The sequence below is a fragment of the Ranitomeya variabilis genome, chromosome 3 (genome assembly GCF_051348905.1).
Source record: "Ranitomeya variabilis isolate aRanVar5 chromosome 3, aRanVar5.hap1, whole genome shotgun sequence".
NCBI classification, from domain to species: Eukaryota; Metazoa; Chordata; class Amphibia; order Anura; family Dendrobatidae; genus Ranitomeya; species Ranitomeya variabilis.
The window spans coordinates 681,252,516-681,277,220 of record NC_135234.1 but is presented as its reverse complement, the minus strand read 5'-3'; the positions used below and the strand labels follow the sequence as shown (position 1 = coordinate 681,277,220).

Genomic DNA, 24,705 nt, shown 5'->3' with positions numbered 1-24,705 from the left:
GAATATCGTTTCTGACAGGGGATCCCAGTTTGTGTCTAGATTTTGGCGGACGTTTTGTGCCAAGATGGGCATTGATTTGTCTTTCTCGTCTGCATTCCATCCTCAGACGAATGGCCAGACGGAGCGAACTAATCAGACCTTGGAAACTTATTTGAGGTGTTTTGTTTCTGCTGATCAGGATGACTGGGTTGCTTTTTTGCCACTGGCCGAATTTGCTCTTAATAATCGGGCTAGTTCTGCCACGTTGGTCTCTCCTTTTTTTTGTAATTCGGGGTTTCATCCTCGTTTTTCCTCTGGTCAGGGGGAGTCTTCGGATTGTCCTGGAGTGGACGTGGTGGTGGACAGGCTACATCAGATTTGGAATCAGGTGGTGGACAATTTGAAGTTGTCTCAGGAGAAGACTCAGCAGTTTGCTAATCGCCGTCGCCGCGTGGGTCCCCGACTTCTTGTTGGGGACTTGGTGTGGTTGTCTTCTCGTTTTGTCCCTATGAAGGTCTCTTCTCCTAAGTTCAAGCCTCGGTTCATCGGTCCTTATAGGATCTCGGAGATTCTTAACCCTGTATCTTTTCGTTTGGATCTCCCAGCATCGTTTGCTATTCATAATGTGTTCCATCGGTCGTTGTTGCGGAGGTATGAGGTGCCCGTTGTTCCTTCGGTCGAGCCTCCTGCTCCGGTGCTGGTGGAGGGAGAATTGGAGTATGTTGTTGAAAAGATCTTGGATTCTCGTGTTTCCAGACGCAAACTCCAGTATTTGGTTAAGTGGAAGGGTTATGGTCAGGAGGATAATTCCTGGGTGGTCGCCTCCGATGTTCATGCGACTGATTTGGTCCGCGCCTTCCATAGAGCTCACCCTGATCGCCCTGGGGGTTCTCGTGAGGGTTCGGTGACCCCTCCTCAAGGGGGGGGTACTGTTGTGGATTCTGTTTGTGGGCTCCCTCTGGTGGTTACTGCTGGTACTGGGTGACTTTGGTGGGTTGCGGCCTTTGGTTTCCACCTGTCCATCAGAGGCTGGGTGTTTCCTATTTTACCTGGCCTTTCTGTCATTTCCCTTGCCGGCTATCAATGTGTTCAGATGTGCTCTGCTTGGTTCCTGCCTACCTGCTCCCAGATCTTTCAGGATAAGCTAAGTGCTGATTTTCAGTTGTTTGGTTTTTGGTCCAGCTTGCTTAGAATGTCTCTATGCTAGCTGGTTGCTCTAGTGGACTGAGGTTCTCCCCATGTGCCATGAGTTGGCACATGGGTTCTTGTAATCTCAGGATGGTTTTTTTCGATTAGGGTTTTTTGCTGACCGCTCAGTCCCCTTTTGTATCTTTCTGCTTTCTAGTTTTCAGCGGGCCTCAATTTGCTAAAGCTATATACATCATCTCTATGTGTGTGCCTTCCTCTCATTTCACCGTCAATACATGTGGGGGGCAACTATACCTTTGGGGTTAATTCCTCTGGAGGCAAGTGAGGTCTTGTTTTCTCTGCAGTACTAGTTAGCTCTTAGGCTGGTGCGTGGCGTCTAGAACCAACGTAGGCACGCTCCCTGGCTATCTCTAGTTGCGTTTGTCAGGCGTAGGGCAGCGGTCAGCCCAGGTTCCATCACCCTAGAGCTCGTCCGATATTTGTTATACTTTGCTTGTCCTGTGCTATCCCTAGCCATTGGGGATTTATGACACAACACCACCTTTTTTTTGCTGGGACAGTGGAGGCTATATTTTTGTGCATCAGCTCTGTAGCTTATTAGGCTGCCTTATAAGGCTCCCTGATAGCTGCATTGCTGTTTGCACGCTGCTGGGCAAACCAACTGCTTTTTTAAAAGCAAAACTCCTGCTGCTCCTTTCTGCACAGTTATCTTGTTTATTTGTCCTCACGTTTGTGTGCAGCAGTCCTTTTTATTGCTGCCATACTTGTCCTGAGATCATTGTAGGGAGATTGAAATTGTACTACAGTCCTTGTATTTTTTCATATATCTTCCAGCTACTTTCTTCCACTTACATTGTGTTGTTTTATACACTGGGCCTGAGTTTTGGTTCAGTCTCCCCCAGAAAAATGGAGATTCAAATTCTCACAAAGTGAATATATTTCAGTCCTGTTAGTTTGTCGTATATCAGCCAGCCACGTTCTGCCACTTACATTGTGTTGTGTTATACACTGGGCCTGAGTTGCGGTGCAGTCTCCCCCCCAAAAAAGGGTGTTTCAAATTGTCACAAAGTTGATATACGTAAGTTCTGTTAGTTTGTCGTATATCAGCCAGCCACGTTCTGCCACTTACATTGTGTTGTGTTATACACTGGGCCTAAGTTGCGGTGCAGTCTCCCCCCTGTGATACAGCGGTATGACCATACACAGTGAAATGGCAGTGACCCAAACAAGTACAAACAAAACGTTCTTTTATTGTGTTACTTCACACAGTCAATATAGTATGCAAAGGAAGAGGGAGATATAGTATACGGCTTCTTCATACAGTCCATTAATAATGCATGGCTATATGACGCAGTCAATACACAGGCCGAACTTCCCTCTGTGCAGTTTCCCTGGGTGACCGCACACCGGTAACAAGTCTCTGTACTCACTCACCGCACTGCACTCGTTATCCTCTGGAGTGCAGCCGGGTACATGTAAGACAGCCCAAGACGCGGGGTGTCAGTCTCTCTGGTTCCTTTAGCCTCTGTGCTGCTCCACACAGAGAGAAACCTGCAGACAACTGCCCTGTCTGCTTCCAAGAACACGCTGACACACCTCCCCCACTACTACAGGGCTTTTTAATCAGTCACTGCTTCACTATTCTAATTACAGCCATACCTGTGTCTGTAGTACGCCCTCATCGCCTCACTACGCTTCCATGCACATTCTGCAGAGCACATACAGCACCACCTAGCTGTACCAGGAGTCACTGCCTCACATATCCTCCCCCCCATTCATACCTGTGGGGTTGAACATTTGTTACCCCTTAAAGGGCGAAAGACAGGGCATCGGTATGACCCCCTGACATCCTTGCTCACTACATTAAGAAACCAAAGTAGGGACCGGAACCATCGATCAAGGCACGCATCCCTCCCCTTTGCTTTTCTCCTCCATATTTCATTACGGGACCACCCACCCTGATCTCCATCAAAGAAGCCAAACCCTCTTTTTTGATTAACCGCAGATTTGGGCCAGTTTTGGGTGGTCTTTACTTTGTTTACTTCAGGTTCCCTAACCCCACGGGTCATCCTGTCACCTAAGTATCTGCTTTCGGGCCCCTGGTACCGCTTCCTCTGTACCCTTACCCGTGCCTCAGTGACTATATCATGCTGAAACGCCACGGACCGCGCTGGCAACTCTGAGCATATATCTGTACTACGCCGCACCTGACCTGGAGCCTCCCGACACTGCTGTCTAGCGAGCGCTCTATCTAATTTACCCTGACCACCAGCCCCATCCTTGACCTGTGCCAGAGGGTTCCTCGTGTGCACGTCCCCAGTCGCTTCTGCGATCATACACTCTTGGCTCTTCTCATACCTGCGTCTTTTATATCTGCATGTCCGAAAGGGACCCTGGATCTGAGCTGTCCCAACCTTACCAGGGAACACCTCCAGCTCAGGTTTCAATGGGGTCCCCACAACCTCTACTGCCACAACCTCTAGAGGGAGCCTATCGGGATTACACTCTAATCCTAAATTGGCGACCCCTGTGGCATACATCTTAGGATCTTCGGGTTCTACGCCCGAAACAACATCTTTAGCTTCTCCTGCCGTTACCTCTAGGGGGAGCCTATCGGGATTACACTCTGTCCCTAGGTTGGCGACCCCTATGGCAGGTATTTCAATAACTTTGGGTTCTGCACCCGGAATAACTTTTTCCATGAGAGGGTTTACCCTGGTCTCCCACAGGGACCAAAACAGGGGAAAATCTCTTCCCAACACGGTCCCATAGGGAAGGGTCTTTGCCACTCCCACCACATGTCTAATGTCTCCACATGGTGTAGAAACATTGACCTCCACGGTCAGGTACTCCTGGATTTCCCCATGGATACCTATCACTTCCACTTTCTGTCCGTTGGTGTTGTCCCCAGCAACAAGGGAACGATGGACCAGAGTCACTTTACTCCCTGTGTCCAGGAGAGCCTCTGTTCGGCACCCATTCACAAGTACCTGGCACAATTCTGGTTCACTGCCAGCTGTGCCCGTAGTGGTGATACAGACACGCTGGGCACACATAGACTCCTGACCAGTGTTCCCACAGTCCATGGGCTTAGATGTTACCGAACAGTTACTAGCCCCATGCTCGGGCTCTGGTGCAATGTCCTGAGTGGACTTATACCGCTCAATCAATTCTATCAGCAGTTCCAGATGGCCTAGGTCCCTCAGCCCGACCCAAAGCTGCATGGCGGCCGGCAGAGCCCTCACCATCCGATCAGCCACGATTCTCTCCATCATCTCATATGGAGAACAGAACTCAGGCTGGAGCCACTCCTCCACCAAGTGCAACAAGTCACTTGCTTGAGACCTGGCAGACCGAGTCTCTACATAGGACCACTGGTACACCCAATGATCACCCCTTACCTTTGGGGTCTCTTCAGGACTCTGCTGTTCACCCCTCACATTAGAGGTCTCCACTTTATATAGTTGAAGCTCTGCTAGCTCCTTCTGCAGCGTCTCCTGCTGCTGCAAAATCTCTTGCTGGGAATGTTGAAACTGCAGCGTCTCTTGTTGAAGCCTTTGCTGACTGAGCACAACCTGCTCCAAAAGTTCCTCCATTTTTCCAGCAGACTCGCACAACAATCTGCAGCACTCTCTGGGGGTATGCCTTAGTTCACTGGCCTCGCATTCTTTCCACCACATGTGATGCAGCGGTATGACCATACACAGTGAAACGGCAGTGACCCAAACAAGTTCAAGCAAAACGTTCTTTTATTGTGTTACTTCACACAGTCAATATAGTATACGGCTTCTTCATACAGTCCATTAATAATGCATAGCTATATGATGCAGTCAATACACAGGCCGAACTTCCCTCTGTCCAGTTTCCCTGAGTGCCTGCACGCCGGTAACAAGTCTCTGTACTCACTCACGGCACTGCACTCATTTTCCTCTGGAGTGCAGCCGGGTACATGTAAGACAGCCCAAGACACGGGGTGTCAGTCTCTCTGGTTCCTTTAGCCTCTGTGCTGCTCCACACAGAGAGAAACCTGCAGACAACTGCCCTGTCTGCTTCCAAGAACACACTGACACACCTCCCCCACTACTACAGGGCTTTTTAATCAGTCACTGCTTCACTATTCTAATTACAGCCACACCTGTGTCTGTAGTACGCCCTCATGGCCTCACTACGCTTCCATGCACATTCTGCAGAGCACATACAGCGCCCCCTAGCTGTACCAGGGTCACGGCCTCACACCCCCAAAAATTTCAAATTGTCACAAAGTGGATATGTCAGTTCTGTTAGTTTGTCGTATATCAGCCAGCCACGTTCTGCCACTTACATTGTGTTGTGTTTTACACTGGGCCTGAGTTGCGGTGCAGTCTCCCCCAAAAACGGGTGTTTCAAATTGTCACAAAGTGGATATACGTCAGTTCTGTTAGTTTGTCGTATATCCGCCAGCCACGTTCTGCCACTTACATTGTGTTGTGTTATACACTGGGCTGCCTGAGTTTTGGTGCAGTCTCCCCCCCAAAAAAGGAGATTCAAATTGTCACAAAGTGGATATATGTCAGTTCTGTTAGTTTGCGAATATCAGCCAGCCACGTTCTGCCACTTACATTGTGTTGTGTTATACACTGGCCCTGAGTTGCGGTGCAGTCTCCCCCCAAAAAAGGGAGATTCAAATTATCACAAAGTGGATATATGTCAGTTCTGTTAGTTTGTCGTATATCAGCCAGCCACATTCTGCCACTTACATTGTGTTGTGTTATACACTGGGCCTGAGTTTTGGTTCAGTCTCCCCAAAATAAAAAAGGAGATTTAAATTCTCAACAAGTTTATATACACCTTCTACCTTGTTTTACAGTACCATATAACAGTTGTTATTTTGGTAACATTTTCCCAAAAATGAGGGAGTCTGGTGGAAGAGGCCGTGGGCGGTCGTTGCCAGCTGGTACTGATGGTGGTGGTGGAGCATCTGGCGGTAGTGGCAAAAGCAAAATAGCACTTAGGCTGGAGGAGTTGAGCCAGCGTCATCGTCTGGCTACACAAGGCCTCGAAGGCTCCCTTATCTCAGAGTAGGAAAACCGCTTTTAAAGACGGAGCAGCAGGAAAAAGTTTTGGCTTTCCTTGCTGACTCAGCCTCTAGCTCTTTCGCCTCCTCTTCAGAAAGTTCAAAATATAAAAGCAGCGAGTCGTCAGTGGATGCTCCTGGTCAGGAACAAGACGTTTCTTTGTGTCTGTCACCCAAACCAAAAGTGAAGGATGCGTCAGGCGACACCACAGGTTACTCCATGGACCGCTTTACACATACCGTGCCTGGGTTAGAAAGGGAAATTGTTAACTGCCCATTACAAGATGAATCGGGCATGGAGTGCACTGATGCACAGCAACAGCTAGATTATTATGCTTTTCCATTGACTCAGATCACTACATTGCCCTCGCAGTGTACTCAGCCAGAATCTGACCCTGATGAGACTATGGTGCCCTGTCCCGAACGCTATAGCACCTTACATGGTGACACAGAGGAAGGTGCACATGACATTGAAGAGAAGGTGATAGATGACCCAGTTGTTGACCCAGTTTGGCAGCCATTGGGGGAAGAGGGTGCTGCTGCCAGTAGCTCAGAAGCGGAGGAGGATGATCCGCAGCAGCCATCTACATCGCAACAGCTGTCATCTGGCAGGCCCGTATCAGGCCAAAAACATGTGTCAAAAACAAAAACAGTTTTAGGACAGCGTGGCCATCCGGTGAAAGTAGCACAGCGTGCAATGCCTGAAAAGGTATTTGATAGTAGGAAGACTGCAGTGTGGCAATTTTTTAACCAATATCCGAATGATCAGTCAAAAGTTATCTGTAAGAAATGCTCAAAGACCTTTGCAAAGAATCTTCAAAATTTAAATACAACGTGCATGCGTAGACAGTTAACCAGCATGCACTTGCAAGCCTGGACCAACTACCAAACATCACGTACCGTTGGTACACCTGCTCAGAATGAAGGTAGTCAGCAACGCTACATTGCTTCCCTCACTGTAAGCCCACCAGTTAGGACACCACCAGCAGCAAATGTGGAGGTATCGTCGCAAGGCCAAAGCAGTCAGGGAATCACAAGGTTATTGGTAGGAAACACTGTATGTAGGCCAGCATCAAGAATACCATCACCAACCCTCTCTCAATCCACCATGTCCACCACCACCACCACCGCTAGTTCCACCATATGCAGCTCTCCAGCCCAGCTCACCCTACAAGAGACTCTCGTTAAAGAAAAGAAAAGAAAGTACTGATCCTCTCATTCATACACAGGGTTTGAATGCCCACATTGCTAGACTAATCAATCTCGTTAGAGATGATGCCCTACCGGTTGGTTGAAAGTGAAGCTTTCAAAGACCTGATGGCCTATGCAGTACCACGCTATGACCTACTCAGTCGGCACTTCTTTGCGAGAAAAGCCATTCCAGCCCTCCACCAGCATGTCAAAGACTGCATTGTCCATGCACTGAGGCATTCAGTCAGTGGAAAGGTGCACCTCACAACAGATGCATGGACTAGTAGGCATGGCCAGGGACGTTACGTGTCCATCACGGCGCACTGGGTTAATGTGGTGGATGCAGGGTCCACTGGGGACAGCCATAGTGGGACAGTTCTGCCTAGCCCATGGTCTAGGAAACAATTGGCTGTAGGCGTTCGCCACCCCTCCTCCTCCTCCTCCTCCAGAAGCGAAAGCTCGTCCACAGAGCGCAGTCGCACAACCACTCCATCCGCAGCTGCCATTGTTGCACACGAGGTGTCCCATTATCGAACAGCTAGTGGTAAGCGCCAGCAGGCTGTGTTACAAATGAAGTGTTTGGGCGACAACAGACACACTGCGGAAGTACTGGCCGAGTACTTGCAGCAAGAAAGTCAGTCATGGCTGGGCAGTGTACATCTTGAGGCAGGCAAGGTAGTCAGTGATAACGGAAGGAATTTTATGGCTGCCATAGCCCTTTCACAACTGAAACACATACCTTGCCTGGCTCACACCTTCAACCTGGTGGTGCAGTGCTTCCTGAAAAATTATCCGGGGTTACCAGCCCTGCTCCTGAAGGTGCGAAGACTTTGCTCGCACATCCGCCGGTCGCCCATACACTCCAGCCGCATGCTGAACTATCAGCAATCGCTGAATCTTCCCCAGCACCGCCTAATAATCGACGTTGCAACAAGGTGGAACTCCACACTGCACATGCTTTAGAGGCTGTGCAAACAGAGGAGTGCTGTAATTTATTTGTGGGAGGATACACATACACGGGCAGGCACTTGGATGGCAGACATGGAGTTGTCAGGTGTGCAGTGGTCGAAGCTACAAGACCTCTGTCAAGTCCTTCAGTGTTTTGAGGAATGCACATGGCTGGTAAGTGCAGACGACGCCATCATAAGCATGAGCATCCCACTAATGCGTCTGCTGATGCAAAGTTTGACGCACATTAAGGAGCAGGCGTCTGCAGCCGAAGAGGAGGGAAGCCTTGATGACAGTCAGCCATTGTCAGCTCAGGGAACTCTCCTGGATGAGGTAGCGGATAAAGAGGAGGAGGATGATTGGGATGAATATTTATGGCAGGAGGATGCTTCTCAGGGGGCAATAGAAACTGGTGGCGTTGCAAGGTCAGGTACAGGGTTTTTGCGGGACACAAGTGATGTTGATTTGCAAGAAAGTGCTCCTCAACCAAGCAGAAGCAGTGAATTGACACCTGGAACATTGGCCCACATGGCTGAGTATGCCTTGCGTATCCTAAAAAGGGACCCCCGCATTATCAAAATGATGACCGATGACGATTACTGGTTGGCCTGCCTCCTGGATCCACGATATAAAGGAAAATTACAAAATATCATGCCACATGAGAACCTTGAGCAAATATTGGCTACCAAACAAGCAACTCTTGTAGACCATTTGTTTCAGGCATTCCCAGCACACAGCGGCGGTGATGGTTCTCACACGAGCCGTAGTGGGCAACATCGCAGAGGTGTTAGAGGTGCAGAAATCCGAAGTGGCGTTGGACAGAGGGGTTTTATGACCAGGTTGTGGAGTGATTTCACAACGACCGCTGACACGACAGGTACTGCTGCATCGATTCAAAGTGACAGGAGACAGCATTTTTCCAGTATGGTTACGAACTACTTTTCTGCCCTTATCGATGTTCTCCCTCACAGGTCATTCCCCTTTGATTACTGGGCATCTAAAATAGACACCTGGCCTGAATTGGCAGAATATGCATTACGGGAGCTCGCATGCCCTGCTGCTAGTTTGCTATCAGAAAGAGTATTCAGTGCTGCTGGTTCAATACTGACCGAAAAAAGGACACGTCTGGCTACCCGAAATGTTGATGATCTAACCTTCATTTAAATGAACCAATCATGGATTCCAAATTATTTGGCCCCACCTTCCCCTGCTGACACGTAGCTTGCCTGAAAAATGTCTTACTTTTGGCCTCCTCTTACTTACTTACTCCAATTCCTCCATTTGCAGCTGCTGAATGTCCACCATAGGCCATTTTTATACCTCCCTAAATGGGCTGACTCCCCCCACAGGGCCGTGGTCACCACCTGGCGCAAGCACCCGTGCGAGTGGCGTTTGCCTGGACAGGTGGGTGTCCCAATCTTGGGCGACTGCACTGGCACAGGGTCCCTCATAGTACAAAGAAGTGTCTCGGGCGGTGGTGGTGCAAACCCAATGTCAGACACACCGTCGTAATATGAGGGGCCCTATGCCAGTACCGCTGCCCATGAGAGAGTGTTCCCCCCAGCTCGAACAGTGCCCTACCACTTGCAATACTTACATCTCCTTGCTCCACCACTGTGTAGTCTGTGCTGTTAAATCCTTCAATGGCACTGCCAATACAAATTTGTTCAAATGATAGATGATAGTTAAAATATACAGGGGCCCTGGCCTCCATTTAGACCAGTTAATACTTTGCGCCTACTACCACTGTCTGCTACTCAGCAGTGGAGCCCACCCCTGTACCTAGCTATGCCACCTGTTTATTTATGAAAAAAATTTTGGCAGACATTTAGCCTACTTACTTATTGGGGCCTACTCACAGTGTCAGCCTCTCATTACAGTTGTCCTCCGCTGAACAAAGCAATGCCACCAGTTTAGTCCTGTTACCAATTTTGAACTGCATTTAGCCTACTTACTTATTTGGGCCTACTCCCTGTGTCAGCTTCTCATTACAGTTGTCCTCCACTGAACAAAGCAATGCCGCCTGGTTAGTCCTGTTACCAATTTTGAACTGCATTTAACCTACTTACTTATTTGGGCCTACTCACTGTGTCAGCCTCTCATTACAGTTGTCCTCCACTGAACAAAGCAATGCCGCCTGTTTAGTCCTGTTACCAATTTTGAACTGCATTTAGCCTACTTACTTATTTGGGCCTACTTACTGTGTCAGCCACTCCTTACAGTTGTCCTCCGCTGAACAAAGCAATGCCGCCTGGTGAGTCCTGTCACCAATTTTGAACTGAATTTAGCCCACTTTATTATTTGGGCCTATATCTGTGTTTCCTCCTCATCCTGCCCATTGCCCTGCCACTGCTAGATGAGTCTGCTGGTACATTGACCCAGACCACTACATTCCCCTTGCACTCTAAACAGCCAGAATCTGACCCTGCTGAAAGTCAGGTTCCCCTTCCCGCATGTTATACCACCTTACACGGGGACAAAGAGGAAGGTGCAGATGAAAGTGCAGGTTCCTTCATCAGGTAGGGGGGTATACTCGTTGGCGATGTCACTGGCACAGGGCCCCTCATAGTACGCAAAAGTGTCTCTGCCGGTGGGAGGCGCCACCCGCCGTCAAACACACCGTCGTACTATGAGGGGCCCTGTGCCAGTGCCAATGCCAACAAGTGGGCCCCCACTGCTTGCTCAGGATTACAGCACTTGCAAAGTTAAAATACTTACCTCTCCCTGTTCCACCGCCGTGACGTATTCCGCGTTTCCTGGGCCCACAAAAAACTTGAGCCAGCCCTACCCCCCCACAACTTTAGCCAAATGACCCCCAGTTTTCAATGCCTAACTATTATTATAAAGTAAATTAAGATTGACAAGCTTCAGTTATAAGAATTGATGTTTTCGGCATTAAAATGGGCACTGCAGGTGTTTTCCTGTCCTCCACTCACTGCCGACTTTGATTCCCCATTGACTTGCATTGGGTTTCGTGTTTCAGTCGGCCCCCGACTTTACGCAATAATCGGCCGAGTTCACAGGGTTTCGCGAACCCTGACTCGATCAGAAAAAAGTAAAAGTGGCTCAACTCTATTTTTGAACGACACCATTGGTTTTACCATGTCGTGCACTAGAAAACGGGAAAAAATTCCAAGTGCAGTGAAATTGCAAAAAAAGTTCAATCCCACACTTGTTTTTTGTTTGGCTTTTTTGCTAGGTTCACTAAGTGCTAAAACAGACATATAACTCTGCTATGCCAAAACACACACAACTCTGCCATACCAAAACACACACAACTCTGCTACACCAAAACATACACAATACTGCTTTGCTAAAATGCAGACATACATACTACTCTCCAATAATAAAACCCACACACAACTCTCCTACACCCAAATGCACACAACTCGACTACACCAAAACACACACACAACACTACTACACCAATACATTCACAGATAATAGTGATGAGCGATGTGTTCACCACTGCTCGATACTTGATTGTGCTTCGGGGTGCTTAGGTAAGCTAGTTACTTGATCAAGTATTGCGGGTGCTTGAGCACCATGCTCAAGTCCCATGCCACGTACTTAGACAGCCAATGAACATGTGAGGATTGCCTGCCATGCACAGTAATAGCCGACTGCATAGGGTCATTGGGTCTTAAAAAAGACACGGTAATGCAATGTTCGGCCCACTGTCCTCATGAATCAGTTCAGGGAGAGTTGCTTTAAGAGGAATAGCCGCAACCTAAAAAGAAAAGTCCTTTTTAAAGCTACATACTGTTATGGTTGTCGGAATGCACCGAGTATAAATATATGTAATAATAGGTGCTTTTGCAACCCGTGGTCCACCGTGCAGGAGAGGAACCTGCTGCTAGCAATTGGTGGTTCTATATGGCGGTATTAGCGAACTCTGTTACTTCACAGAATCGCTAGGATAGGGAAATGCTGTGCTCTGTTAACCTCACAGAGGAACACAGTTACCAAACAGAGCAAAACTGTGGTCATGCAGTCAGCATAGCACACAAACAACTCCCCACCAGAGGTGTCGGTATTCTAGGGGCTAATTTCAGCCAAGACCTGAATCCAAACACACAAAACTCCTCACCGGAGGTGCCGGTATTCTAGGGGCTTATTTCAGCCAACCCTGACCTCATGAAAACATGGCCACAGAGTAGCAAGGCTCAAAACATAGGTTGATACTAGCACATGGCCGTGCGGCCATGCAAATCTTTTATAGCTGTAGAAGACAAGGACCTTCCTGGTGGTCCAATAGGAGCTGCTACAGGACCTGAGCATGTGACCCTAGACCTCCAATGGGAGGTCGTCCCATGGGCATGCTCAGTATGGGAAAAGCGGGACTTAGTCCCAGAAAGACCTGCTCGCTGCTGAACACTGCTGGCTACAATGACAGAGCCTGGAATGGCAGTAGTAACCAATCGTCCAGTATCAGCCTGAGCCAGATGCTGGGACCAACGTCTCCACTGAGCAGGCTCCACTGTGGCTGGAGGAGAATGTCAGACCACAGCAGACATCGTTTGAGATTCCCCCTGTGCAGCGGTGGGAACTTGACACCTAACACATTCTGCCCATTTTCTAAACCGTTGTTACCTGCATTCAGTGTAAGGTAAGCTGGTGGAGGAGGGATAATTTTGGATTAGAGACATGTAGGCAAGGTTTATTGCCTCACATTCCTTCCATAGGTATACTGTTGCTGCAATCTAAACCAATCTAAAAAGAAAAGTCCTTTTCAGGGCTACATACGGTCCTTTCTCTAGTAAGACTGCTGTTACCTGCATTCAGTGTAGGTATAGCTGGTTGAGGAAGGATAGTTTTGGATTAGAGGCATATAGGCAGGGTTTATTGCCATGCAGTACTTCTATAGGTATACAGTTGCTGCAACCTAAACCAAAAGTCCTTTTCAGGGCTACATATTTTCTTTTACCTGTTAATACTGGAAGGTTTGGAGGCATATATTACATACCTACCGTAATTTAAAATGTTCAAGGCGGATTTGGCAGTTTTTGTATTGTTTGCATAGGCTTTGTGAGTTTCAGAGTCCCTCTTGCATAAATTTAGCAGGAGGTGTCTGACCATGTCACAAACCACATGTCCAGATAAGGTAGTAAAATGTTAAAATTGCATTTACTGGTGACTACAGGTGGGTGTAGTTTTATTTCACCTCTACTACGTCTTCTACTGTAGTCATAGGCGATGGAGAAACACAGATGGCATGGCTATTAAGGAGTGGAGGAGGCTTTTTTTTCTCTTTTCAATTTTGCATTATGCAGGAAAGAATGTTTCGTAACATTTTTTACTGTAAAATCTATTTTATCTTCAGTTTTACTGTATGTTTTATTGTTAGTCTGTAAAACTGGAGTAGTACTCTCACAACATTGTTCTCAGTGGCGACCTGGGAGTCAGAGATGCATCCAGGCATCGTGCCCATGCTGTCCCCATTTCATTTGAGCTCTGTTTCCATCCATTTCTGTGATTTTCCTGCCCTCTCAGCCCTCCTGTTAGGGTATTCCAGAAAATTGCTTGAGTTTCCCATAAACTTCTATTTATACTTACTTGATACGAACCTGTCCAAGTGTCCGACCTGCTCGATTCAAGTACAGAGCATTTAAGTGCTCACTCATCACTAACAGAAACACATAATACTGTTATAACAAACACAGACACCCTATTGCCTGTGTCTTGTTCTTCTCTCTTGCCTAATGGTATGACCTAAAAAAAGGTTCATGCGGCCCAAAAATTCAGCTGTTGCATGAGGTGTCAGGTCTCCCAGCTCAGAAGGTTTACACCACTCTCTTAAACCCCAGGTCCTCATTGAAACTTCAATTCCAAGCTGTAAAAATTGGACCAGACCCTGATACCTCTTGCATGGTCCATGGCAGACTGCTGCTGTGCCATTTACAAATTTCTATCTTCTTGATACCAGTTTTCATGGTGTCTACCACTAATGTTAGCTGTTTGTGAAGGCTTAACCCCTTTAGGTGCTGTATATGGGTTATGGCCTCCCATTGAATCTAATGGCGTTTGGGTAAATTCGGCGAACGTCTAATCGCTCGGTGAATCGAACCGAACCTTCAAAGGTTCACTCATCTCTATTCTTGACTAGACACATTTTTTCATAGATCCAGTTTAAAGATATTAGGCGATATCGGTGAGAAAATAAAATAAATATGTGCCTGTTTTTCCCTTTTTTATTTTATGACCACTATGGACCACTAAAATATTTGTTAATTTTTTTTCACCTTTCTGTAACAATTATTTCTATATATCACGCTGTTTTTTGTCTGAAGGTGCAGGACAACTAATGCATTGGATTGGCAGAAGCTTTTGCTTTAATTAATTAATAAATGTTTTACCTTAATTTTCACATATTGTAATATTGTATCTCTCATAAAGGTCCTAAAAGACCATTGGAGGACATTTCAACATTTAATTTCTTTTTTTTGTCAATCAGATTTCCCCTGTAACTGGGGCTGGTATATTAACCCAAGCTACAGATCCAGTGCAGTTACTGTATTATGCAGTGACTTTTTAGAAATAAAAGTCTATGGGAAGTCCAGAAGTAGTTAAAGAATGCAATTCTCAATTAGAAATATTTATATTTCTGGGTTTTTTAATTCTTTGTTTAATCTATTTGTAATCTTGCCTGAAGAAGGAGCCCCTGTGCTCTGAAAGCTTGCAAACATATTATTTTCTGGTTAGCCAATAAAGGTATCACTCCGAGAATACTTCTGTCATCATTGGGCAGAAAAGTATTCACATTGATTTTTCTGGCTAACACGGTACCACAATACAATTTGTTATTGTACATCATAATTCTTTGTTTAAATTTTTACATCCAAATTTGATTTTTACTTCAAAAGCAACATTTTCTACCTTTTGAAAAGTGCACATTTGAATAAGTAGTAGATTTCAACAGGAGATAGAACAAGCAATGCAGTTTATTAAAGCAATATGCAGTATTACAAACCAGGTAATACATTCATTTGATAAGGTTAGATTATCAGACTAGTGGCAAATATAGACATAGAAAGCAGCTGCACCTATATTACAGCTTCCTCACTGCGCAGACATATAATTTGTTATTCACTTTAGCAGTGATGTCCATGTCCATGGCCATGACCATGTTCAGAGTGATGTTTGCCAACAGAGATGTGGCTGCTGGAGCTAAATCCTCCTTTATGATGATGGTGATGATGATGATGTCCACTTCCACCATGGGACTTTCCTCCTGAGTGATGCTTTCCACCAGTGCTGGAGTGAAGAACGGCTGAGACGTATAACAGAAATAGATTGGTCAAAGCTTAGAAGACATGAACCTCAAACAATCTTGGTGACAAAACAATATCTTTCAACCACAAATAAAAGTAGCATTTTGCACCAGATATTTACAGCATAGCTACAAAATAACAGGGGTAGCATTTGTCACATAGTTTATTACAGTATGAGCACCCTTCAATATCAAGATCTGTGGTTTTCCAGATGTCAGACCCCCATGAGATTACTAATTCATTGCATGGTCCAGCATTACGCCATTATTTACTAAGAAATAAATGTGATTTCTATTAGTTTGTGCCAAACTTGTGAGTTTATAGGATAAGCAAAAGCTTATAATAGGGCTTTGGCTATCCCCATCTCAATAAAGTGAAGGTCAAGTATGTATACCTCCACTCCATTTATTGTGACTGCCGAGTGCTGCTATCTCTATCAGTCCCATAAAGAACGAATGGAGTGGAGATAAATAGGGTTGATTTCTGGTGCAATTAGACAGGGCTCTTCAGAGCCACGTTCTCGGGACTTGTGTGGGTCCCGTTAGTGAGACACCCAACAATCAGGAAGTTATTCATTATCGCATCTATAGGGGATAACTTCGAAACTTGAAACAAGCCCTTTAAGTTTAAATCCATAGATGAAAACATTCTAGTAAATATATTCTCATTATGTCTTCAGTTACTTTTGCAGAGAAATAAAACTACATTTCCCTTTATTTCTGCATATTTTAGGGCATAAGGAAGTCAAACAAGAAAAATTAGTACTCTTCTCCAGGCCTCTAACAGTCAACTTTTGCTCTGGCAAGCCCAACCTTTCCATGCATTACATGTATGTATTTATGTATAGACAGCAACATCTTCCCACCAGAATTATAGCTATTGACTTCACAGAGACATATAATGCTTGGATCACGGACAGATAGTTAATCTTCATATTGATACTTACAAATATTAACATGGCCATCCGAAGCAAGTCTGAAAAATATATGTTAAATAATATAATTAATTCAGTAAGATGTGGCATTAGGAAATATTTTTTGTAAGACACATTAATTTACTTTTATGTTATATGTTAGGAACATGCATAAATTATATATGCTGATTTTGATAATATATTATATATGATAAAAAGATTCAAGGAACTCCCAAAGTAATCCAATCCCAATCCCAGATAGGTGGGATCAATAATGTGTAATGGCATTTTGATATATGTTTATAAATTGCATTATATATTATTCTTGGTGATCTTTTGTTACTATTCAGAATTTTTGATGTTATAAATTTGACTTATATTATGGCATTATCATAGGTCTCCTACTGTATAGTATGGAGTGCTACCATTAAACTCACCTGCTCTCTTCTCCTTCCAGCATTTTCTTATAAGTGGCGATCTCAATATCCAGAGCCAGTTTGACGTTCATCAGCTCCTGGTATTCTCTCAGTTGGCGAGCCATGTCCTGCTTGGCCTTCTGTAGGGCAGACTCCAGTTCTGACAGTTTGTTCTTGGCATCTCGGACAGCAGCTTCACCACGTTCCTCAGCCTCTGCGATGGCAGCTTCAAGAGCAGCACGCTAGAAACAAAAGCATACATTTGTTCTTTATCTACAGTATGTACAGTACTACACAGTAAAATATTTTACTTTTCTGATATATTGCTTCATGTATTGATAATATTCTTTATTTGTACCAAAACCTGACATAGCCTCCAAGGTACAAAAACATTTGACGCTTGCAAATAACCACAAAAAATAGAAATAGGTATTATTAGATTGTTGCTAGTCATACCTGGGCTTTTGCACATTCAATCTCTCCCTTGAGCCTCTGGATTGTTCTGTTGAGTTCAGCAATTTCATTCCTGCTGTTCTGCAGATCATTGCCATTTCTTCCAGCTGCCATACGCAAGTCCTCAAACTGCAGACACAGAAAAAAAAGTCTTATATCTCATTCAACATGAAATCAAGTTACCAACGCCATGATGCCAAATGTATTAACCTTACCCTTGACTGATACATGGCCTCGGCCTCAGCTCTGCTCCTGTTGGCAATCTCCTCATATTGGGCTCTGACCTCGGCGATAATGCTGTCCATGTCCAGGTCACGGCTGTTGTCCATGGACACAACCACTGAGGTGTCTGAGATCTGAGCCTGGAGCTGACTGATCTCCTGAAGAGTAATACATAATAACATTGCAATTTACTGTAATAACATCATTCATTTTTGTGAATTTGAAAGTATTAGAAATGTTACCGCATCATAGAGAGTCCTCAGGAAGTTGATCTCATCAGAAAGAGAGTCGGCCTTAGCTTGGAGTTCAGCTTTGTTCATGAAAGCGGCATCAACATCCTACAAACCAGAAACAAAAAATATATATGGCCATCAATATTAAGATATACACAATCCGTAAATATGGTACCGCATTGACAAAAACAATCATCAGGATGTACAGTCAGTAGACCTGGATTTCCCTTTCAGACAACAAACTGAAGCAAAATATAGATGTCCACCAGCATCCATTTGCAGAAAACTATGAATAGCATGTCACATCATATATAATGCTACATGCAATGTCAATATATATAGTGCTTGCTCACCAAAACTATAAATATATACAGTAACTTCTTTCCACCACTTACCCTCTTCAGAGATACAAATTCATTCTCAGCAGCTGTACGTCTGTTAACTTCCTCCTCGTATCTACAAACACAAAAGTTTATATTTACTGTAGAAATGTATAGAAATAAACTAGATCTTACTTATGTACTACTGAAGTAATATAAGGTTAACAATGATGCATGAGAATAATAATAGTAATTCTAGAAATATTATGGTATGGAAAACCATACTTATACTCTCTGAAACTTTAGGATGTATCAGGAATATTACTTTGTTGGATTTATTGAGAATGAAGAACTCTAAGTTTAATATCAAAATATGGTCTTTGGTTGACATTAACACAGGTGTACCTTCAGAACATTCACTGGACCAAGAACACATTTTGAAATATTCTAGGACTGTTTATAACTCGAAGATACAGTGATATTGGTCTACAGAAGATCACCATTTAGAGTCTATTCAATTCTGTGATTTTGAGTGGTTTTACAACTTCTCAACAGCTTAGAAAATTTATATTCCAGTTGATAAAATACTGCCTTCAGTATGATTCCTTACTGCAACTCATTACTTTCATTTGACCAATGCCAAGAGACGACTAAGCTGCAGTTAACATTGGTTAAAACAATGGAAAGCTCTCCATACCCTACTGTGTGGGGTGGGATTCTGTTTTCAAGACAACTGCAGATACCAGTGGGACCCTTATCTATCAGACAATTATGTCATATTACTCAGATATGTCATAAAAGAGTTGTCCCATCATGAACATTTGAGATCACCAATGATGGCAATTATGCCTCTACCTTCTTTTCAGTTCTTCCACAGTTCCTTCCATACTGTTCCTTTCTGCATCCAAACGAGCCCTTTCACATTCCAGGTTCTCCAGTTGTCTCCTGAGGTTACTGATAAAAGCCTCAAATAGAGGTTCAATCTGACACCGGGCTGTTTTCTGTTCTTGAAGAAGAGCCCATTTGGTCTCCAGCATCTTGTTCTGTTGCTCCAAAAATCTCACCTGTTAAAAGGCATTTATGTTTGTTACTAAGAAGGTTTAATGGCAATTATCTGCCTATAACTCCAAATAGCAATTAGCATAACACATTGAATTTAATCATAGTTACACAGGTGGAAAAATACCTTGGTCCATCAAGTTCAACCGTTCTCCATAAATTATACATTTCTTGTCACAAAATTATCTATATCCCACAATGTTCTGTGTACTGTGGAAAACTTCCAGCCCTTTTTAAAAGCTGTTATAGTGTCTGCCATTACTACCTCTTGTGGTGGGGCATTCCACACTCTGACTGATCTAACTGTAAAGAACCCTTTCCTATTTAGCTGCTGGAATAGCCTTTCTTCCACCCGTAATGAGTGACACCTGGTCCTTAGTGTGGTCTGTGGAAGGAATCATGTACCAGTCCTTTGTTTTGACCACACATGTACTTATATGTATGAATAAGCTCTCCTCTGAGATGTCTTTTTACTAAGCTAAGCAAGCTCAACTTTTCCAACCTTTGATCATATGAGAGGCTTTCCATCCCTTGTAATAATCTACAGTAGATGCCCTCATTTGAACTGACTCTAACGTCTGAATTTCCTTTTTAAAATGTGGAACCCAAAGCTCGATCCCATGTTGTAGATGTGGCCTTATAAGTGATCTATAAAGGAGTAGCAATACATTGGGATCATAGGATTTTATCTCTCTTTTTATACATCCTAAAATTGTGTTTGCTTTTGCAACTGCTGCTTGACATTGAGTACTACTGCTCAGCATAATTTTAACCAGAATACCCAAGTCTTTCTCCTGTTCTGTAGTCCAAAGTAAACTCCCATTTAATTTATATGCAGAAATAGGATTAATTCTTCCTATGTGTATTACTGCACATTTATCAACATTAAATCTCATTTGACAAGTGTTTGCCAATTCAGACTCCTAGCACAGCTCCCTGTGGTACCCCCCTACTGACTATATCCTATTTAGAGAATATACTATTTACAACAACTTTGTTTCCTGTCTTTTAGCAAATTCCTTACCCATCTACATACAGTTTCCCTTAGTCTCTACTTCAATTCTTTAATGCTCACCATATCTATATAGCTTTTCAATGAAGAATTTTACTCACCTTATCAATAAAAGAAGCAAACTTATTGTTAAGACCTTTGATCTGATTCTTCTCTTCAGTCCTCACTCTCTGTATGTTTGGGTCAATCTCCAAGTTCAGGGGAGCCAGGAGACCCTGGTTGACAGTAACAGAGGTGATTCCTCCACAACCAGATCCCCCAAATCCATGCCCACCGCCACCGATGCCAAACCCAGATCCATGTCCGCTTTTCCCTGAATGAAAATGTCCAACTGAGATCTTGTGTCCCTTGGATCCAATATTATGGGCACTTGCACTGCTGAAGCAATGTTGTTTCTTGTGTCCATGGCCCACATGTTTCGAAGAGTGGGATAAGATGCTGTGGGAGTTGGAATGTTTGGGTAAAGCAACAGAGCAGGAGCTGAAGTGCTTGTGTCCAGAGGAGGCAAGGATGGAGTGATGAGACATGATGGTTCTTCTCAGGTAGATAGTTTGCAAAGGATTCTATGTACAAGTGATGCTCACTCAAGCTGTGCTATGGAAATTACAATTGTTCCATCCCTTATATACCTAAAGTGGGTGTAGTCTCTAATAAAGATCAGGCTATTACTACCTATGACTCTAGCTTGGTGACACTGGTTCCTCCTTCTTTCATAGAAAATAAAACATTCACCAGCGTCTATTTTCAAAGCTGTTACACTTTTATTAGTTTTTACCATTTTTTAATAAAACAATGATGCTGTCCTGTTATGTGAAGCAGAGCTGATTGACGATGATCATGTGAGGGTATAAAATGTTGCTGTACATGGAGTGATGCTGCGCTTGTCTGAATGAATAAGACATTTACAAATGTATTTTTTTCTAAACCAACTGAATGCATGTTTAATGTAGAACAATATTTCATATTTTACAGTAATAACTCCATATTTTCTTACATAGGTTGTCTTGATATAGACATTGGAGACAATATTGCTAAACTATGTCACCAAGTGCTATATTCCATACAACAGTGACAGTGTTGCTCAGAATGGCCTGTCCTCCTCACCGGTCAGCCATGTCCAGCAACATGCGCACCCCCGCAGAAACCTCGCACACCTAGACACCCACACGCTCTCTGACTCTATACTACCACTGCCATCCATATCTTCACTCCATGGCACAGACACTGCCACTAGTTTCTACAATGCCACTCTTGCATCAGCCATTGACTCGGTCGCCCCTCTCATGCATAGCAGAGTGCGACGAATCAAAAGACAACCCTGGCACAATAACATCACTAAAAAGCTTTGGCAAGTATTCCGAATTGCAGAAAGTCATCGGAACAAAACGCATTCACAAGACGACTTCACTGCAGTCACACAAGCAACACTTACATTCAAATCAGCTCTCACCTCTGCTAAACAGGCCTATTTTACATCCCCCATATCTTCTTTATCCCACAACCCCAAACAGTTGTTCAACACTTTTAAATCCCTCCTCCGCCCACCACTGCCCCCTCCAACCTCCCTCAACTCTGCTGAGGACTTTGCCACACACTTTAAAAATAAGATCGACCAAACAAGGCAAGTCTTTGTTGTCAAACCACCACAACCCCTTTGTATACCAGACCAATGCCCTAACCCCATAACTTCCCTCTCCAAAATCACTGAAGAGCTTACTTATCTTCACTCCAAATCACACCTTACCACTTGTGCACTTGACTCCATCCCATGCCATCCCAACTCCTCCCCAACCTCATGACCACACTAATCCCATCCCTAACCCATCTCTTCAACCTATCACTAACTTCTGATACCTTTCCCTCTGCTTTCAAACATGCCACAATCACACCTATCCTCAAAAAGCCATCCCTTGACCTGAGCGCTATGCCCAGCTACCGCCCCATATCTTTGCTCCCATTTGATTCCAAACTCCTTGAGCAGCACATCCATGCTGAACTTTCCTCTCACTTTGCATCTAACTCTCGCTTTGACAACCTACAATCTGGCTTCTGTCCCCACCATTCTACTGAGACTGCCCTGACCAAAATTACTAATGAAGTACTTACAGCCAAAGCTAACAGACAATTCTCTATACTCCTCCTTCTAGACTTGTCCTCTGCCCTTGACACAGCTGACCACTGCCTCCTACTACATATCCTCTCTTGCTTTGGTGACAAAGACCTTGCCCTATCTTTGATCTCCTCATACCTTACCAACCGCACATTTAGCGTTTCCTACTCCCATGCTACCTCTTCATCTCACCCATGGTGTCCCTCAAGGCTCTGTCCTAGGACACCTTCTCTTCTCAATCTATACCCTTGGCCTGGGACAACTCATAACGTCCTATGGCTTCCAGTACCATCTATATGGTGATGATACTCAGATCTGCCTCCATGGCCCAGATGTCACCTCTCTGCTCTCCCGAATCCCAGAGTGTCTATCAGCCATATCCTCCTTCTTCTCCTCTCACTTCCTCAAGCTCAATGTGGACAAATCTAAACTATCTTTCCTCCATCTCACATACCCTCCCTACCTGATCTATCTATCAAAATAAATGATATCACACTTTCCCCTGTCCCGGAAATTCGCTGCCTCGGAGTAACCCTTGACTCTGCGCTGTCCTTCAAACCACACATCCAAGCTCTCACCACCTCCTGTCGCCTCCAGTTCAAAAATATTTCCAGAATCCATCCTTTCCTCAACCCTCACTCTACCAAAATGCTTGTGCATGCCCTAATCATCTCCCGCCTCGACTACTGCAATACCCTCCTCTGTGGCCTACCTTCTAACACTCCTGCATTTCTCCAGTCCGTCCTTAACTCTGCTGCCCAACTAATTAATCTCTCTCCTCGTTACACTCCTGCTTCCCCTCTTTGCAAATCCCTTCACTGGCTCCCAATTTCCCAGCATATCCAGTTTAAACTATTAACACTGACCTACAAAGCCATCCATAACCTTTCTCCTCTGTATATTTCCAAACTAATCTCTCAATATCTTCCCTCATGTTAATCTCCGGTCCTCCCAAGACTTCCTTCTCTTCTCCACACTTATTCGCTTCTCACCCAATCGCCTCCAAGACTTCTCTCGAATATCCTTCACCCTCTGGAATTCTGTGCCCCAACATGTCCAGTTATCCACCATATTTGTGTCATGGTTTGGACAGGGTTAATGCCCTGCCCTTTCATGGTTAATTGTTGTGGCCTCCTTTTGGATCTGGGAGGGATATTTATAGCCACCCTGTACTACGATTCTCTTTCAGTTATACTTTTGCCTGTGTGCCTGACTCCCTGGTGTGCGTGTGCATACTGTTTTGTTTGTTTGCTCTCCGTGCTTGATCTGGTCTGTTTGATCCTCTTGGCTTCTCTGCTTTGTGTTTCTATTAATTTTCTTACTCTGCTTTCTGACCTCAAGCATCCACCTGGCTATCCTTCTGTCTCACCCTCCGGTACTTGCTTGTCACCTGGTTATTGACCTCAGCACGTTTGACTAGTCTCCGGCGCATTTCGCCTCCTTTGCACCCCGGTGCCTGGCTCCACCCCTGGCCTCTCCCCCTCTGTCACATGGTTCACGTTCTGCTTGCTACCCGGTGAGTTCTCTGCCATTCTGTGCTGTGCTCCGTTACTGCGGTAAGTAACCTCACGGCAATAGTTACACCCAGGAGCCTTGACAACTTAGATCCTTCACATGGAACCTGAAAACCCACTTCTTCAAAAAAACTTATGGAATACCCGCTAGGACTGTGGGCTACTCGGTACCGATCTGACACGGCAGTTCTTAAAGGGGAAGGTTACGACAGCAGTGACCCGGTCCGTGGCCCTGTGTGTCCAATTAAAGGGGATGAAGTGTAGTGACAAATAAGCTCTATGGAGAAATGTTTGTGACACCACCTGTGGTACTCGGCCAGGGATGGCTGACTTAAAGGGATCCGCTAGGGCTGATGGTGATGCAGCTTAGATGGTCTTGCTCCCCACAGGTGGAGCAGAGGCCCCAGGGCTACCAGGACAGTCTATGAGGGGTTGCAGATGTTGAGGTGCAGGAAATAATTGGAGGACACTGGGTTTGCAGCTTCTTTACCTTTTTAATTACCAGTGCAGTCTGGAGCATAGGTTACAGGTGATCTTGAAATCTGGGCAGCCTGGAAGCGGTTTGGAATCCCCCTAGCCAGGTGGGGTTGGAAGCCTTCCTTTCTGTGCTGAATTCTGGGTTCTTGATGCATTAGCTTTTCTCAAGTCCCTCACTTAATCTGTCCCTCAGGTGGAGCACTACCCGCATGGCAGGCAGCTTGAGCCTTTTTACAGGTGTCTCTGTCCTGTGGTGACTCCGGGCTCTAATCTGCTGCTGTGCCTTCGGGTGTTTGTTGTGGCCAGGAGACCTGCAATCTCCTGCCCTCCGGTTTCTGCTGCGGGGCATACAGTTCCCACACAATCTAGGACTCTGGTGTCCAGT

The 24,705-nt window shown here is 45.0% G+C and overlaps 1 protein-coding gene and 1 long non-coding RNA gene across 2 annotated transcripts in view; one reads left to right on the top strand and one right to left on the bottom strand.

Moving 5' to 3' along the window:
- The window catches only part of LOC143816999 (uncharacterized), a 66,085-nt gene extending 49,029 nt beyond the window's left edge, over positions 1-17,056 (top strand). Inside the window, exons 2-3 of the long non-coding RNA XR_013224037.1 lie at positions 16,324-16,420; positions 16,962-17,056. This is a non-coding gene — a long non-coding RNA (uncharacterized LOC143816999). The remainder of the gene's footprint in view (positions 1-16,323; positions 16,421-16,961) is intronic.
- Positions 15,250-20,787, bottom strand: LOC143816997 (keratin, type II cytoskeletal cochleal-like). The gene is made up of 9 exons (XM_077298041.1): positions 20,321-20,787; positions 19,004-19,212; positions 18,224-18,284; positions 17,838-17,933; positions 17,589-17,753; positions 17,377-17,502; positions 16,942-17,162; positions 16,538-16,566; positions 15,250-15,590 (listed from the first exon to the last, which is right to left on the bottom strand). The coding sequence occupies exons 1-9, from the start codon at positions 20,744-20,746 to the stop codon at positions 15,412-15,414; spliced, it is 1,512 nt and encodes a 503-aa protein (XP_077154156.1). The 5' UTR covers positions 20,747-20,787; the 3' UTR covers positions 15,250-15,411.
- Between the last annotated feature and the right edge of the window lie 3,918 nt (positions 20,788-24,705).

Bases quoted from the DNA above. Each gene is read 5' to 3' on its own strand.
- LOC143816997 (XM_077298041.1), bottom strand. From the start codon at position 20,746: ATGTCTCATCACTCCATCCTTGCCTCCTCTGGACACAAGCACTTCAGC. The intron at 17,503-17,588 runs GTAAGGTTAATA...CTGTGTCTGCAG, and splicing joins AGGCCATGTATCAGTCAAGG to TTTGAGGACTTGCGTATGGC. The intron at 15,591-16,537 runs GTAAGTATCAAT...TATACGTCTCAG, and splicing joins GGATGGCCATGTTAATATTT to CCGTTCTTCACTCCAGCACT.